The following is a 16,667-nucleotide window of genomic DNA, read 5'->3' on the forward strand; positions in this document are numbered from 1 at the left end:
TCCTATTTTATAGACTTTTTTTTTTGTAATTTTTTAAATTTTAATTTTAAGAAGATATTGTTAGTTTTTAAAGTTTAAAGAAAAAATAAGATAAAGTTTTATTTTTTTTTAATATCATTAGTTAAATAACAATTTTACTTTTATAATTAACAAATTTTATTAACTTTATAATTTATAAATAAATATTTAAATTTTTTCAAATTTTATATATAAAAATTTTAAAATACGTTAAACTTTGATTGAGAATAAGTTATTGGGCTTCTAAAAATTAAAGTATTTTCTAACAATAACTAATGGAAGTTTGGGAAAGGCCAAAGGACTATTTTCCACCCAAACTATGTTAAATTCTCAAAGTTCTCTCTGTTAACTTTGAAAATACCATTTATCCACCTATGAGCTATTAAACTTAACTGAGTCCGTTAGTTATATCATTTTCCCCTCCAAACCCTAAAAACTAACACTTTCTCCCCAACCCAAGTTTTTAAAAACTATATTTTCCCCCCCAGGATTTCTAAACTTCAGATCCAAATTTTTTGATGATGACTAGCGATCTCCAAGCACCTACTCTCCCTATCCGACGACCCCTCTTTCCAACTGTGCGTTGTCCAATACTCCTAGGCGTCGTCATCGACGGAGACGATGCATCTTTGTCTAAACGAAGACAAATCGAAGAGTTTTTGTCGTCAACGAAGACGTCGTCTTCGTCGATGAACGAAGACAATTTGTCTTTGTCAGAGACGAAGACGTCGACAAAGACGCCGACAAAGACGCGTCGTCTTCGTCAACAACAACGCCTACGATCATCGAACGACACACTATTGGAAAGAGGAGACGCCGGAGAAGAAGAGACGTCACCTATAGATCGTTGGTCATTACCGAAAAATTCAATTCGAAAGTTTGGAAACCCTAGAGGGGAAATGTAGTTTTTAAAAACTTGGGTGGAGGGGAAAATGTTAGTTTTTAGAGTTTGGGGGATTAAATTTACGTTTATTTTTAATATTATAGATAAAATGATAATTTTGCCCTTGAATCCGTTAACCTGACTTTTTTTAACAGTCATAGGTAGGTAAATGAGTTTTTCAAAGTTAACGGGTAGGAATTTACAGAAAACGCATACCTTGGGTGGGAAATAGTGCTTTGGCCGTTTGGAAAAATGTCATTTCATTTTTTAACTTCAAATGTGGCCATATGCGTTTTTCTTAAAAAAAAAAAAAAAGAAATTCTAAATTTTAGAATTTGATAATTTTTTTTTAAAACTTAAAAGCAATTTAAAGAAATAACAAAAACAGACGCGCGTGAACGCAAGCGATCCCTTCAAACTCCCACCGATTCACTGACACTCAAAACTCAAGAACTCAAAACTTCAGCTTCCCGAATCTAAACACCCAGCAGAATCTTTCAAAACGACACCGTTACTCCTTCTCCCCGACGTCGCATGCCCCTTCTCTCTCCACTTTTTCAAATCCCTCCCAAACTCATCATGAAGGATCGGCCTCCCCCGTCCTACGGCGCCGTTTACGTTCCTCCTCACCAACGTCTCCGCTCGGTCATCGCCAGTCGCGCCTCAATTCCTTCGCTTCCTCACTTACCAGCACTACAACAACAAAATAATAATAATTTCAGTAATAATCATAATAAAAATATTAATGATGATAATAAAAAGAGACTGAAGTATAACTCAGGTTCAGCGTACAGTGGAGTATCCGAGGAAGGCTCTGATCGGGAGCTGGATACGTGGCTGCTACCGGTGAGTGTGATTGTGTGTTGATGATTCATTTTGTGTCGTTTTCCCTTCAAAATTCGACGGTTTCTACTGGTTTGTTGGAGAAACTAGATTAAAAACGACAAATTAAAAAAAAAGAAGAAGAGGATGATGTTAACTGATTTTGTGTTCGATTCTAAGTTTTTTTTTTTCGTCATTGTTGTGATGATGATTGGAGCTTCAAAAGTGCTGTAACATTACCTTAGAATGAACAATGCAGCTTTCGATCCGGATAACATCACCTTAGACAGCTTTGCTATTGACTCTTGCAGTATTGTAACTAGAAAGTTCACTTGAATGTTTTGGTTTGTGCGAATTGTTCTTTATCTTCATTCTATTTGTTGTTTGCACTAACATTTCGATTATAGTTGTGGTACTAGCAATGCAATAAAACTATGTGAATTTAAAATGTTTGCTAAATTGGGTACTAGTGATGATTTGTCATTTCTTGATTAGATAATTTTAAATTAAAAATAAAATAAGACTAATCACAAGGTGATATATCATCAATGGTACTAATTTGATACTTATTATAACTGCATATATCATTGCTCACTAACAATGTTGTATGAGTGATATAAATGTATAGATAAATTTTACGAATTTATTCATACGATTTGATGTGGTAGCATATGATTTGGTGATTTGTATTGAGATTAAAAGAAAAAATCACATCACTCAATCACATGTTGTCTTCTTAGTTTATACAAATAAATTAATAAAATTTGTTTATACAAGTAATTTTATTTATGTTATATTACATTCACACGATAATGTAGTTTAACTTTTCAAATACAAGTATTAACAGGTACAAACAAATTGACATGTTATTGTGTAATTGAGTGATTTTGAATTAGAGATAAAGTAAATAATTAAATTACCCAATCACATGATGACATATCATATTTCTCATACCTTTTAGTACCCACTATTTGTACATGTTATATTACTTTTTCAAATAATGCAATTTCTTGTGAAGTAAAAAGTGATCAGCATTTGTTATGTAACCTGGCAAGTATATATATATATATATTTTTTTCATTTGTGATGTAATTCTTTATTGCAAGGCGCTCTTTTTATTCTAGTCAATTATGTTCAATCTAGCAGCACAACTAAGTTTTCTTTGTGTTACTAGTGGTGGCTTGTATGTTTCATGGTTATTATTATTATTATTATTTTTTTTTTTTGTGTTGTTTAGGGTGCTTACCCCTCTGATAATGTGGAGGAGTGGAGAAGGAAGTTGACTGCGTTTTTATGTGACAAGTCAAAGCAAGAGTTGATCTCAAGGGAGAAAAAGGATAGATGTGATTTTGAGCAACTGTCAGCTCTGGCTAGTGGCATGGGTTTGTATAGGTATTTTTTTGCTTTATCACATTATAATATTGAACAGTATGCTGACTTTTGCTTTGATATGGGATTTTGATTTTGTTTTACTTGTGACAGTCATCTGTACGCAAAAGTTGTTGTCTTTAGTAAGGTCCCACTGCCAAACTACAGATTTGATTTAGATGATAGGCGGCCACAGAGGGAGGTATCTTTGATATTTCTTTTCATTTAATCCCAACTTTGTTCTTCAAATATAGTTTTGCTTTACGCTTAACAGTGAAGTTATGAATTTATCTCAGAAGGATAAGTTCTTCCTCCGCACTTTTCTTCATAATATCTATTTATTTATTCTCGTTTTACTGTTAGTTTGATCCACATTATGAGATAATTTTGAAGTTTCCAAGTTTTATTTCATTTACTTACATGCTGTAATGCACTATTGAAGCTTTCAAGCATTGACAGGTGACCTTATCCCTTGGGTTGCTCAGACGAATTGATTACTATCTTGGAGAATACTTCTCTCAAAAGTATAGGAATAAGGGAAGTTTTGTGGATCTATCCGTCTCAAGGTCTAGCAGTAGTAGTAGTCTTGCTACTGAAGAAGGTCTTTTTGAACAACCAGATCAATCAGTATCCAGTAATTCTGTCATGGATAAAATTTTGCAGCGACGAAGTTTACAACTGCGTGATCAGCAGCAAGCTTGGCAGGTTCATCTTTCCTATACAATTTTTCTGGAACAGTTCCCCATTTCTGTTCTTCAAAAACGTGTTATGTTATATTATATTATTATTAACATTAATTATTCAATTTTTAGTTTAACAATTTAGAATTAAGCATTATGTGAGTGGTTACTTTGCATGAAGTATTGCTTGTGAAATTTGTCAGACAGCTGCTGTTCAGTGTTTTACTTTTGTCTTTTTTTGTTTAATTTTTTTTAAAGGTTTTTGGTGATCTTTGGTTATCTGTTGTAGTATGGTGTACTTTATATAGAACAACTAATGCCAGTTTTATTTTCTTTGGTTTTGGGAGGGGTCACCAAAGCATGGTCTATTAAAGATAAATGGGGATTAAATGATTTCTCTGGGTGGATTTTGAATTGGTTGTGATTCTTATTATTGTATGTTACTTTACTATGATACTAAAATTATGATTAATGAAGAATCATAATCATTTAATTTAATTATTTTTAGTTTGTAAAACATACTTAGAGTCACAGTGTCATATTGATGTATGGTGACCTGAATTATCTTATGTTTTAATGCATTATAGGAATCTCCAGATGGTAGAAAAATGCTTGAATTTCGAAGAAGTCTCCCTGCTTATAAGGAGAAGGACGCTATTCTGACAGCCATTTCACAAAATCAGGTGTGTCAGAATTTTCTTATTGTTGTTTCATGCCAAAATTCGTTGGAATGTTTCTATTTATGATAGGAATTTTTGTTTCTTCTAATTCCTGTCTGATGATATTTTAAATTTTTACAGGTCATAATTATATCAGGTGAAACTGGCTGTGGCAAGACCACACAAATTCCTCAGTTCATATTTGAGTCCGAAATAGAATCTGTTCGTGGAGCTGTTTGTAGTGTTATTTGTACACAACCAAGAAGAATATCTGCAATTTCTGTTTCTGAGAGAGTTGCTTCAGAGAGAGGGGAGACATTGGGTGAATCTGTAAGTTCCTGTTTGAAGTGCTATCACCTGACAACTAAAGTATTGAGAAATCAACTGATATTTAGCCAACTTAATAACAAATCACCTAATAGTTGACCAAATTATTGTCCTTATTAACAAATATTGCCAAAATATTTGAAGTAATTTTTTTCTGTTTCTGTTGGGTAAGGTTGGGTATAAAGTTCGGCTGGAGGGCGTGAAAGGGAAGGATACCCATCTTCTCTTCTGCACCACAGGCATTTTGTTGAGAAGATTACTGGTTGATAGAAATTTGAAAGGTGTAACTCATGTTATTGTTGATGAGATTCATGAGCGTGGAATGAATGAGGGTAAAGTGTCAACAAATTTGAGGTTCTTATTTGGGTTTGATGGACTTTAATTTCTCACAGTGATACACATTTGATGCCAGATTTTCTGCTTATTGTCCTTAAAGATCTCCTCCCTCGCCGGCCTGAATTGAAGCTGATTCTGATGAGTGCAAAACTAGATGCAGAGCTTTTTTTGTCCTACTTTGGTGGAGCTATGATAATTCACATTCCGGTAAAGTTAATGCCTGTGATCAGCAGATGCTACATCAGTGAAAATGTTCCATTGAGTGCCTATATATGGATACTTTAACTTAATTAATTTAAGTAAAGGACTTAAAAAATTCCCATTCACTATTTTAATCTTAGTGCTTAGAGATTTGATTGTCAACATTCAATGTGACTTTTCAACTTTTAATTTTAACCCTTGGATTCTGAATCAATAGATGAATAATATCTGGGATTTAAGTCAAATTTTAGGTTAAAAGATCCCCCATCCCTATATATTGCAGTCGTCTTGAATGGGTAGTTGGTGGTCTACATAATCTGTAGGTAAGATCCCTAGAAGATATTCTTTTGAGGATATTATCTGTTGGTGGAATCTTGGATGCTCTTCCTTTACAAGAATTTTGTTTAAGAATATAGGATGACAATCATAGTTCGTATCATACTTACCAAACCTGCCTGTGTAAACCTGATTGAGTTCTTTTTGGAAGTTTTAGAACAATTTTATTTGTTAACGTTTATAAGATTGTTAACTTTTTAGCAAATATTATGTGTCTGAAGTATTGTTTCTATTCTGTAAATGGGGTAAAATTAATAGAAATATCCTAAAGTCATTGTAGCCTTTTAGCTTACTGGGACAATTTTTGTACTCTCAGGTTTAGGTCAAGATAGAGTAACTCTATAGTTAATTGTTCAACCTTTTGAACTACCAGAACTCTGAGTCACATAGGTTTCAATGAGACCAATTGACAAGTGTTCACCAATCTGGCTACCTGGTGTTGGTTGGGTTGGATCTGATAGCCACTTACATTTTTTGCCCAGAAGAGAGTTTCAAATGAGTTTGCAGAATAAACCTTGTATTTTTGTTTTTCTTTTATGGGCATTGCAGATGATAACTGGTTTCTCTTAAAACTAATATAACTTAAGCTTTCAGAATAGTCTGAGGTGTTCCTTGAAGAGAGAGGTAAAAAAATTAGGAGAGAAAAGGTTTCAATTGTGGTATATAGATCCTACTCGGTCAATCATCTTAAGTTCATCAGGATAGGTCTTGGATTAGGTTCCTACAATGATTGTGAAAAGCTTTTTTAATCCAAGATATCTATAGATATCGTTTAACCTTTTTTAATCTTTCAACTCTATTTTTTTATGTGGGATGCATTACTTATCCTTTAATTCTGTTGTTTCCTATCCAAAAAAATAAAAACAAAAAAGAAAGAAAGACAAAAAGTTTAGTTCAATGCTGTTGTGGAATATGTATCAGATTGCAAAATCTGGTGTGCTGATTTCTGGTTTTTGGTCTAATTCAGGGTTTCACATACCCTGTCAGAACTCATTTTCTGGAAAATATATTGGAAGTGACGGGTTACAGATTGACCCCATTTAATCAAATTGATGATTATGGCGAAGAAAAAATGTGGAAAATGAGCAAACAAGCACCAAGAAAAAGGAAGAGCCAAATTGCATCTTTAGTTGAGGTATGCAAAGATTATAATGCAACTACTAAAACTTTAATGCTGTGTAAATTCCTCATTTGATTCTTTTTTTCCTGTTCGGAATCATGCAATCAGGATGCACTTAGAGTGGCCAATTTCAAGGAGTATAGCCCCCAGACTAAGGAGTCATTGTCATGTTGGAATCCTGATTGTATTGGTTTTAATCTCATTGAATACCTCCTATGTCATATTTGTGAGAAGGAAAGACCTGGTGCTGTTCTAGTCTTTATGACTGGTTGGGATGACATAAATTCTCTTAAGGATAAACTACAAGCTCATCCTATATTAGGAGATTCAAGCCGAGTATTGTTACTTACCTGCCATGGTTCTATGGCTAGTTCAGAGCAGGTGATCTTGTTATTCAACTCAATTTTCATTTTCGTATTCATTAATTAATTGGGCTGTAGAGCTGTATAATACTCAGATCTGCGTTTGATTATGTGGTCCATGTGCAGATTGCATAGACATTTTCAATAGATTTTTTACTTGGCTTTTGTCCACCGAATCCCATTTTAAAGAAGGATTTAAAATGTGAACAGAGTTTAATATTTGACGAGCCTGAAGGTGGAGTGAGGAAAATAGTGCTTACTACTAACATAGCTGAGACTAGTATCACCATTAATGATGTTGTTTTTGTCATTGACTGTGGGAAAGCAAAGGAGACATCTTATGATGCACTGAATAACACTTCTTGTCTGCTTCCTTCCTGGATTTCCAAGGTTTCTGCTCAACAAGTAAGGCCCTTATTATGTTCAAATGTTTGATATTTTTCATCTTGCAATCTAATTCATCCCATTTACTTTAGGGATTTATAGTTTGTTTGTATATAGGTGTCTACTTTCATCTATATGATTATATTTATTCATTCTGTTTGATAAAGACTGCTGCAATTTAACTAATACCAAGAGCTCACAATTAACATATTTTTTAAATTTGTTTTCTATGATTTGACCTATATACTAGTGATTTTCAATCGGTTCCATTCATTTAATCGGTGTTATTTCTGCATGGTTTATATGTTATCTAGAGAAGAGGAAGGGCTGGCCGTGTTCAACCAGGAGAATGTTACCATCTGTATCCTAGGTCTGTGTATGATGCTTTTGCAGAATATCAGCTTCCTGAAATTTTAAGGACACCTTTGCAGTCTCTATGCTTGCAAATTAAAAGTTTAAAACTTGGGAGTATTTCTGAGTTCTTATCCAGGGCTCTGCAGTCACCTGAGTTGCTAGCTGTAAGGGTTAACATTGATATTATTTTCTTTCTTTCTTACATGGATGTTACAGTTTCTCAGTTGAGATAAATTTAGTTTTTGTTTTGCGTGTGGAATCTTTTGCATGTCTATCTCATTCCTAAACTCTCTCTTTTATTAAAATTGCCTATAGGTCCAAAATGCTATTGAATATTTAAAAATCACTGGGGCCTTGGACCAGAATGAAGACTTGACTGTCTTAGGTAAGGGATACTGATCTGAATTGGTGCTGCTATGTTTCTAGAGTATATTGTGTCATAAAGTCTTGAGTGTCATATGACAGGGCGGTACTTGACCATGCTTCCAATGGAACCCAAACTTGGAAAGATGCTAATATTAGGTGCCATCTTCAAATGTCTGGAACCAGTATTAACAATTGTTGCTGGCCTTAATGTCAGAGATCCTTTCTTAGCACCAGTGGACAAAAAGGATGTAAGTGATCTTCTAATCTAACACTTTCAGATGAAGGCCACAAGATGTATGGCTGGGTCAGGTTAGGGAGAGAGATTTAGAACCTGTTTGATAGAGAATTTAATAAAAATCTTCGTTTTGAAAATAAAGGATACAAATTTTTTATGAAAATTCATTTGGTTGAAAGTTTCAAAACAGTTTGTGGGTACAATCCCAAATATTAGTGTTAAATCAGAAAACTTTAAAAGAAGTTGTTTTCTGGTTAAATTTCTTGCTCATATGGATATAAATTCCTGCTTATAATGGTTGAGTAATAACTGCATTAAGTGAATCTTTTCTTCAACTTGTAGCTTGCTGAGGCTGCAAAGTCTCAGTTTTCCTGTGATCATAGTGACCATCTTGCACTTGTACGGGCTTACGAGGGATGGAAAGATGCTGAAAGAGACCTTGCTGGATACGAATACTGTTGGAAAAACTTTCTCTCATTTCAATCAATGAAAGCTATCGATTCTCTTCGGGATGAGTTCTTCTCTTTGCTCAGGGATACTGGTCTTGTTGATTGCAACACAACCATTTGCAATGCATGGAGCTATGATGATCATCTTGTTCGAGCAGTTATTTGTTATGGTCTTTACCCTGGAATTTGCTCCGTTGTGGTGAGTTATTTGTTTTTCATGTCTGCCAACATTTCATCCTTTTTCTCCTCATCTTGGAATCTACTTATTCTCTAATCTTGTTAGTATCCTCTTTTCATCTCACGGAGTCATTATGCTTTGTGTTAAAAAGAGCCTGGTCATCCTAATTGAATGGGAAGATGTTGCAAGATTCACGGGTTAATTAGGCTGAATTAGTGTGATTTGTTTGTATTTTAGTTTCCTAAAATAGCTAATGAATAGTTGTCAATGAAAGCTGTCAATTATTTTTTATTCTCTAGGATTCTTACCAGATTTAGCTTGTTGTATAGTTATATATTTCTGTACCAATATAGATCAAATATATGAAAAACCTTTTTATACCATACAAGTTCATATGGTATCAGAGCAGGAACTCTATTTCCTGAATTCCTAGCCTTCATCTGTATCAGCCTATCTCCTTCCTCTCTAATCTTTTTCATCATCATGTCTGAGATTTCAGAGACAACCAACACTACAGACCTGCCTACATCCACGACTACTACTCAGGTTCCCACCTCGGAATCCCACTCTATTCAAATTACCACGATTAAACTAAATGGAGAGAATTTCTTGCGCTGGTCTCAATCCGTGTGCATGTATATCCGTGGTAGGGGCAAGATGGGATATTTGACTGGAGAAAAGAAGGAACCTGCATCTGATGATTCTAGCTATGCTACGTGGGACGCGGAGAACTCGATGGTGATGACATGGTTGGTGAATTCGATGAAGGAAGACATAAGCTCCAACTATATGTGCTATCATACGGCGAAGGAGCTTTGGGACAATGTCAACCAAATGTACTCAGACTTGGGAAATCAATCTCAGGTATATGAGTTGACTTTGAAGTTGGAAGAAATTCGCCAAGGTGAGGATACTGTCACTAGGTATTTTAATTCCTTAAAACGTCTTTGGCAAGACTTGGACCTCTTCAATGATTATGAATGGAAATGTACTCATGATTGTAACCATTATAAAAAAATGGTGGAGGATAATCGTATTTTTAAGTTTCTTATTGGACTTAATATGGAGTTTGATGAAGTTAGAGGCAGGATCATCGGTAGACAACCACTTCCATCTATCGGTGAAGTGTTCTCTGAAGTCCGCCGTGAGGAGAGTCGCCGTCTTGTTATGCTCGGCAAGAAAAACCCTGGCAGTCCTATTGAAAACTCTGCTCTTGCGGCTGGGGTGAATGCTAGCCGAAATACTAACAAGAAATCCAATGACAAGCCTCGTGTTTGGTGTGACTATTGCGACAAACCACGTCATACACGTGAGACATGCTGGAAACTTCATGGAAAGCCAGCAAATTGGAAGGGCTCTCATGAAGGACGATTTAATAAGACTCCTACTGCACATGAGGCTGATTCGACCTCCTTCAACAAAGAGCAAATTGATCAAATCCTGAAATTGCTGAAGTTCAACTCAGGTTCATCTAATGCTCCTAATGCTTCAGTGGCTCAAGCAGGTAATGATTTTAAGGCATTATCTTGTCACTCACTAAATTATTCTACTCCTTGGATCATAGATTCGGGAGCCTCTGATCATATGACGAGTTTGTCTAGCTTGTTTCATTCTTACTATCCTTGTTCTGGCCATGAAAAAATTCGTATAGCAGATGGATCTTATTCTTCTATAGCCGGCAAAGGTTTGGTAAATCTTTCAAAAAATATTTCCTTAAAGAACGTCTTACATGTTCCTAAACTTACTTGTAATCTACTATCGGTTAGCAAATTATCCAGAGACTCTAACTGTCGTGTTACTTTCTTTGAATCATATTGTGTTTTCCAGGAACTGAACTCGGAGAAGATGATTGGCAGTGCTAAATTAATCAATGGCCTCTATTATTTTGAAGATCAAGATTCCAAGAATAAAGAAGCTCAAGGCTTAAGTGGTATTAGTTCTACTCTAGTTAAGGATAAAATTATGCTTTGGCATTATAGACTAGGGCATCCTAGTTTTCCTTATCTTAAAAAACTATTTCCTAGTTTATTTAAAGGTTTCGATTGTTCTAAACTATATTGTGAGAATTGCATTTTATCTAAGAGTCATAAGACTGTTTATCATCCTAAAACTTATCAAGCTTCAAAACCATTTTACTTAATCCATAGTGACATTTGGGGTCCGTCAAGGATTAATACACCCTCAAATAAAAAATGGTTTGTAACGTTTATTGATGATCATACCCGTTTATGTTGGGTTTACCTAATGTCAGAAAAATCTGAGGTTGAAAAACTATTTAAAATGTTTTACTCAATGATTGAAAACCATTTTGAAACCAAAATTGGGATTCTTCACACAGATAATGGAACTGAATACTTTAAAGGAATTCTTGGAAGTTTTTTCACTGAAAAAGGGATTCATCATCAAACTAGTTGTGTCAATACACCTCAACAAAATGGTATTGCTGAGCGCAAAAATAAACATCTTCTTGAAGTTTCTCGAGCTATTATGTTTTCAATGAATGTTCCTAAATATTTATGGGGAGAAGCTGTCTTAACTGCATCTTATCTTATTAATAGAATGCCTACTCGTGTTTTGAATTATATTACTCCGCTTGATTGTTTAAAATTTTTTTTTCCTGAATCAAGAATACCTTCAAATCTTCCTATTAAAATATTTGGGTGCACAGCATATGTCCACATAAATAGTAAAGGAAGATCTAAACTTGATCCGAGGGCAGAAAAATGTATTTTTATTGGGTATGCTCCAAACAAAAAAGGATACAAGTGTTTTAATCCACAAACTAAAAAAATAGTTGTTTCTATGGATGTTACATTTCTTGAAAGTCAACCTTTCTTTCAAAAAATTTCTCTTCAGGGGGAGATAGGAGAAGAAGGAAATTTTTGGGATATTTCTACCATTCCTTTACCTAAAATCATTGATTCTACTGATCCTATTACTGGTTTTATACCTGGTCCCACATCTAAAAATAAACTTTTAAATAAAGGAAAAATTAATAATACTAAGGAAACAAGTGATCCTAAATCTGTTTTGCCAAACATTTCTGAATCCTCAACAGGGGGAGAAATACTACCCATAGTTCTCACAGAACATGGTAAAGAGCTCCTAACTTATTCAAGGAAGAAAGGTTATAAAAAAAGGGTCATGGTTCCTTTAGCACCAGTTCAATCAGCTGCTCCGAGAACAGAACCTGAAACTACTCCAGGTAACATTCCTCTTATTCATACTCATGTTCCTAATGACCCAAATGATGATTCTATTTCTTATCCAGTACCTAATACTGAGTCTAGTGATCTAGATATTCCTATAGCTATTAGGAAAGCTAAACATACCTCTCATCCTACATCCCGATATCTTTCCTATGCTAAACTCTCAAAGAAACACAATGCCTTTATATCTAAAATATCTAACTTATTTATCCCAAGAAACATACAGGAAGCACTCGATGATCCTGACTGGAAATCAGCAGTAATGGAAGAGATTAATGCTCTGAAGAAAAGTGGAACGTGGGAAGTTGTTGATTTACCCAAACATAAAAAAATTGTCGGGTGTAAATGGGTGTTTACAGTGAAATGTAAGGCAGATGGAAGTATTGAGAGATACAAGGCGAGATTAGTTGCTAAAGGGTTTACTCAAACATACGGAATTGATTATCAGGAAACCTTCGCCCCTGTTGCAAAAATCAATTCCATCCGGGTATTATTGTCTTTAGCTGCTAATTATGATTGGCCATTACACCAGTTAGATGTCAAAAATGCGTTCTTGAATGGGGATTTAGAAGAAGAGGTGTTTATGAGCCTACCTCCAGGATTTGAGATGATGGGACAAGATAAAGTCTGCAGACTTAAAAAATCCTTATATGGCCTTAAACAGTCTCCGAGAGCTTGGTTTGAACGTTTTGGAAAAGCCGTGAAAAGCCATGGTTATCATCAAAGCCAGGCTGACCACACAATGTTTTATAAGCGATCGGAGAAAGGTAAAATCTCTATCCTAATCGTCTATGTGGATGATATAATTTTGACAGGTGATGATTCTGAAGAATTAGCAGACTTAAAGAAGAAGTTGGCACGAGATTTTGAGATGAAAGATCTAGGATTATTAAAATATTTCCTTGGTATGGAGTTCGCTAGATCAAGAAAGGGTATCTTTGTAAACCAAAGGAAATATATCCTTGATCTTCTTAGTGAAACAGGTCTCCTAGGTTGTAAAGCTGCTGATACTCCACTTGACGCTAATTTGAAACTTGATCCAGCTAAAGCTGAAGATGTGACTGATAAGGAAAAATTTCAAAGGCTTGTAGGGAAGTTAATCTATCTGTCACATACCCGTCCTGATATTGCTTTTGCTGTGAGTATGGTTAGCCAATATATGCACTCACCTGGACAAGAACATTTTAATGCAGCCTATAGAATACTAAGATACCTAAAAGGAACTCCTGGAAAGGGCCTTATGTTTCGGAAGAATAACAACCTACAAATAGAAGTCTACACTGATGCAGATTGGGCCGGTTGTACTATTGACAGACGTTCTACTTCAGGCTACTGCACCTTTATTGGAGGAAATCTTGTTACATGGCGGAGTAAAAAACAAAATGTTGTGGCTCGAAGTAGTGCTGAGGCTGAGTTCAGGTCTCTTGCTCATGGGATTAGCGAGGCAATTTGGTTGAAAAGATTGTTTGAAGACTTGAAGATCTCGGTGTCTTATCCTATGAAAGTATATTGTGATAACAAGGCAGCCATTTCAATCGCTCACAACCCGGTTTTACACGATAGAACGAAACACATTGAGGTTGACAAGCACTTCATCAAAGAGAAGATTGAAAGTGGGTTAATTTGTCTCTCCTATGTACCAACTACAGATCAAATAGCAGACATACTCACCAAAGGGCTGCACAAGGGACAGTTTGAACTTCTAGTTAGCAAGCTAGCTATGGAAGACATCTTCAAGCCAGCTTGAGGGGGAGTGTTGCAAGATTCACGGGTTAATTAGGCTGAATTAGTGTGATTTGTTTGTATTTTAGTTTCCTAAAATAGCTAATGAATAGTTGTCAATGAAAGCTGTCAATTATTTTTTATTCTCTAGGATTCTTACCAGATTTAGCTTGTTGTATAGTTATATATTTCTGTACCAATATAGATCAAATATATGAAAAACCTTTTTATACTATACAAGTTCATAGAAGATTATTTTTTTAATAGCGGGAATAGAAAGTGAACAGGAATTAAAGGTAGTTGTGACCATTGTTTCACTTCTTAGGTTTAATTTACTCTTTTTTTTTTTGCTTTTTTCTTCTCAACTGACAAATCAACTATGATTAGTTTGCTTTTATGATATCTTAATGCTACTGTAAGCGCATATGCAGAACAATGTGAAGTCCTTTTCACTGAAAACTATGGAAGACGGCCATGTGCTTCTATACTCTGTAAGCCTTCCCATCCAAATTTTTGCTTTGTTTTCCTACTGATATTAACTTCTGGATAAAATTCACTGTTATATTAGTCAGGGTTATGTCTTTTTTTAATAGCTTGTCCATTTTATTTTCCTAGAATTCTATCAATGCTCGGCAACCTGAAATTCCATACCCATGGCTGGTTTTCAATGAGAAGATAAAAGTGAACTCTATTTTTCTAAGGGATTCAACAGCTATCTGTGATTCAGTGTTGCTCCTGTTTGGTGGTAGCATCTCTCAAGGAAACACTGTAAGTATTTCTTTGCCGTCTAGTAACTTAATCTCATGACTTCATTTGTATCTTCATATTGTTTATTTTCAATTATTATGTTCTTGAGTCACATGTTTTCTTAACAGGATGGGGGACACTTGAAAATGATGGGAGGATATTTAGAATTCTTCATGGAACCTGCACTTTCTGATATGTATCAATGTTTAAGGAGAGAACTTGATGAGCTGATTCAGAATAAGGTGTGTGAATCCTTGAATGGACATTTGATGACCTGGTTGGATTCCATCACTTGTTAAAAATAGTTCCATTTTGTTGATATGTGCCAATCATGCTGATCAATATAAATTTGAGAATTGTCTTTAATTGTCCTTATTTATGGGCAGTTACTCAATCCCAGAATGGAAATGCACATGTATCGTGATCTCCTATCTGCAGTTCGATTGCTTGTTTCAGAAGATCGTTGCGAGGGAAGATTTGTATTTGGTCGCCAGGTGCTTAAGTCGCTTAAGTCTTCACCTGTGCCATTACAGCCAGCTTTGATTCCACGGACAGAGAGCGGACCTGGGGGCGATAATCCTAAGAGTCAGCTCCAAACATTGCTCACCAGGGCAGGATATGCTGCCCCCAGCTACAAATCAAGACAATTGAAGAACAACCAGTTCTTGGCTACAGTGGAGTTCAATGGAATTCAAATTATGGGTCGGCCTTGCAACAATAAGAAGAGCGCAGAGAAGGATGCCGCAGCTGAGGCACTGCAGTGGCTAATGGGAGGGACCCAGACAAGCCTTGAATGTATAAATCAAATGTCACTGTTACTGAAGAAAGCAAGAAGGATCACTTCTGAATCAGCACCACCCTCAAGTTCATAGCTAACAGTCCTCCAATTGACCAAAAAACAATGGAATGCTTATAACCACTCGGCTTCACCTCCTCTTTGCACTTTCCAAAGAAGAAAATTAGTTCGTTGACAGCATTTTCACTTGAGGAGTTCAATTTGTCTCGACAAATGTTTTCAGCTCCATTTTAAAATGATCGACGTTGCTCAGGCAAGATTTTGTGATTGACTTCAACTACCAGCATGTGGACATGGTCTTCCTTCTCACCGGAAGTTAAAGGTAACTTGGATTAACCTAGTTTTTCCTCCCATATTTTTTTCTTTCAGGGCTGATGATTTGCTGCCTGACAAAAATACTACTCTGCACGTGATTTTAGGGAGGTAGACAATTTTTGCGCTCGCATTTTATCGTGGTTTTCATACTTTGAATACCACAATAACTTGAAAATCATCTGGAGGCAAGTTACATTTGGAAGCATCCAACAACGAACAATCCTCATGAAGTGTGTGTTTGATTTTCGGATGGAATTCTTATTAATGTAATATGGCTATATGGCTTAGGGAGCTAGAGAAATTCCTCTTGTAAATTAGCTCTATTGTATGCAGGATTTTCACTGCTGGTTGGCAAGTGGCGTGCGCTGGCCTGTTACTGGAATAACAAGCCAGCCATTATTTTGGTATTTTTCAGCTTGACTATGGTCAGTCGCTACTCTTTCATATTGAAATGCTTGAAGTCAAATAGGATTTGGTGGTTCCATTAATGATATCTCATGAGGTAAAGTTCAATACGAAGCTGCCTGGATTAAAAGAAAGTGACCGAAAATGATGTGCTCTAATCAGCATGCGTACATTTCGGCAATGCATTTGACTGGATCGGGCCTTAGTCAGCCCAATTTCTTTAAAAAGGTGCCGATACCAGTGGGTTATTGGGCTCCACTTGGTCGGATTAAATTTCAATCAGATATGTTAAATGGATCGAATTCAGTTCTCTTTTCAAACCCTATCCGGGTTTCTGCCTGGTGTTCTAAGTTGGATTGACCCATTTGACATATCTAAACTGTTCGAGTTTAGAT

At 35.6% G+C, this 16,667-nt stretch overlaps 1 protein-coding gene across 3 annotated transcripts; it reads left to right on the forward strand.

Annotated features, from left to right (window-relative positions):
* The first annotated feature begins 1,286 nt into the window (after positions 1–1,286).
* LOC123214052 (DExH-box ATP-dependent RNA helicase DExH5, mitochondrial) lies at positions 1,287–16,355 on the forward strand. Of its 3 annotated transcripts, none has more exons than XR_006501803.1 (20): positions 1,287–1,747; positions 2,961–3,115; positions 3,206–3,293; positions 3,551–3,796; positions 4,359–4,454; positions 4,572–4,760; positions 4,930–5,089; positions 5,170–5,300; positions 6,598–6,765; positions 6,859–7,131; positions 7,323–7,517; positions 7,811–8,014; positions 8,166–8,235; positions 8,316–8,464; positions 8,794–9,099; positions 14,441–14,500; positions 14,625–14,777; positions 14,885–14,998; positions 15,143–15,874; positions 15,972–16,355. XR_006501803.1 is itself a non-coding variant. In XM_044633749.1 (19 exons), the coding sequence occupies exons 1-19, from the start codon at positions 1,436–1,438 to the stop codon at positions 15,626–15,628; spliced, it is 3,555 nt and encodes a 1,184-aa protein (XP_044489684.1). In that variant the 5' UTR covers positions 1,287–1,435; the 3' UTR covers positions 15,629–16,355. The 3 variants fall into 3 exon arrangements, 1 of the variants encoding a protein (XP_044489684.1); XR_006501804.1 differs by having other exon boundaries at positions 16,201–16,355; XM_044633749.1 differs by having other exon boundaries at positions 15,143–16,355.
* Positions 16,356–16,667: the final 312 nt, after the last annotated feature.

This window comes from Mangifera indica, chromosome 4 (genome assembly GCF_011075055.1).
Source record: "Mangifera indica cultivar Alphonso chromosome 4, CATAS_Mindica_2.1, whole genome shotgun sequence".
Lineage (NCBI taxonomy): Eukaryota > Viridiplantae > Streptophyta > Magnoliopsida > Sapindales > Anacardiaceae > Mangifera > Mangifera indica.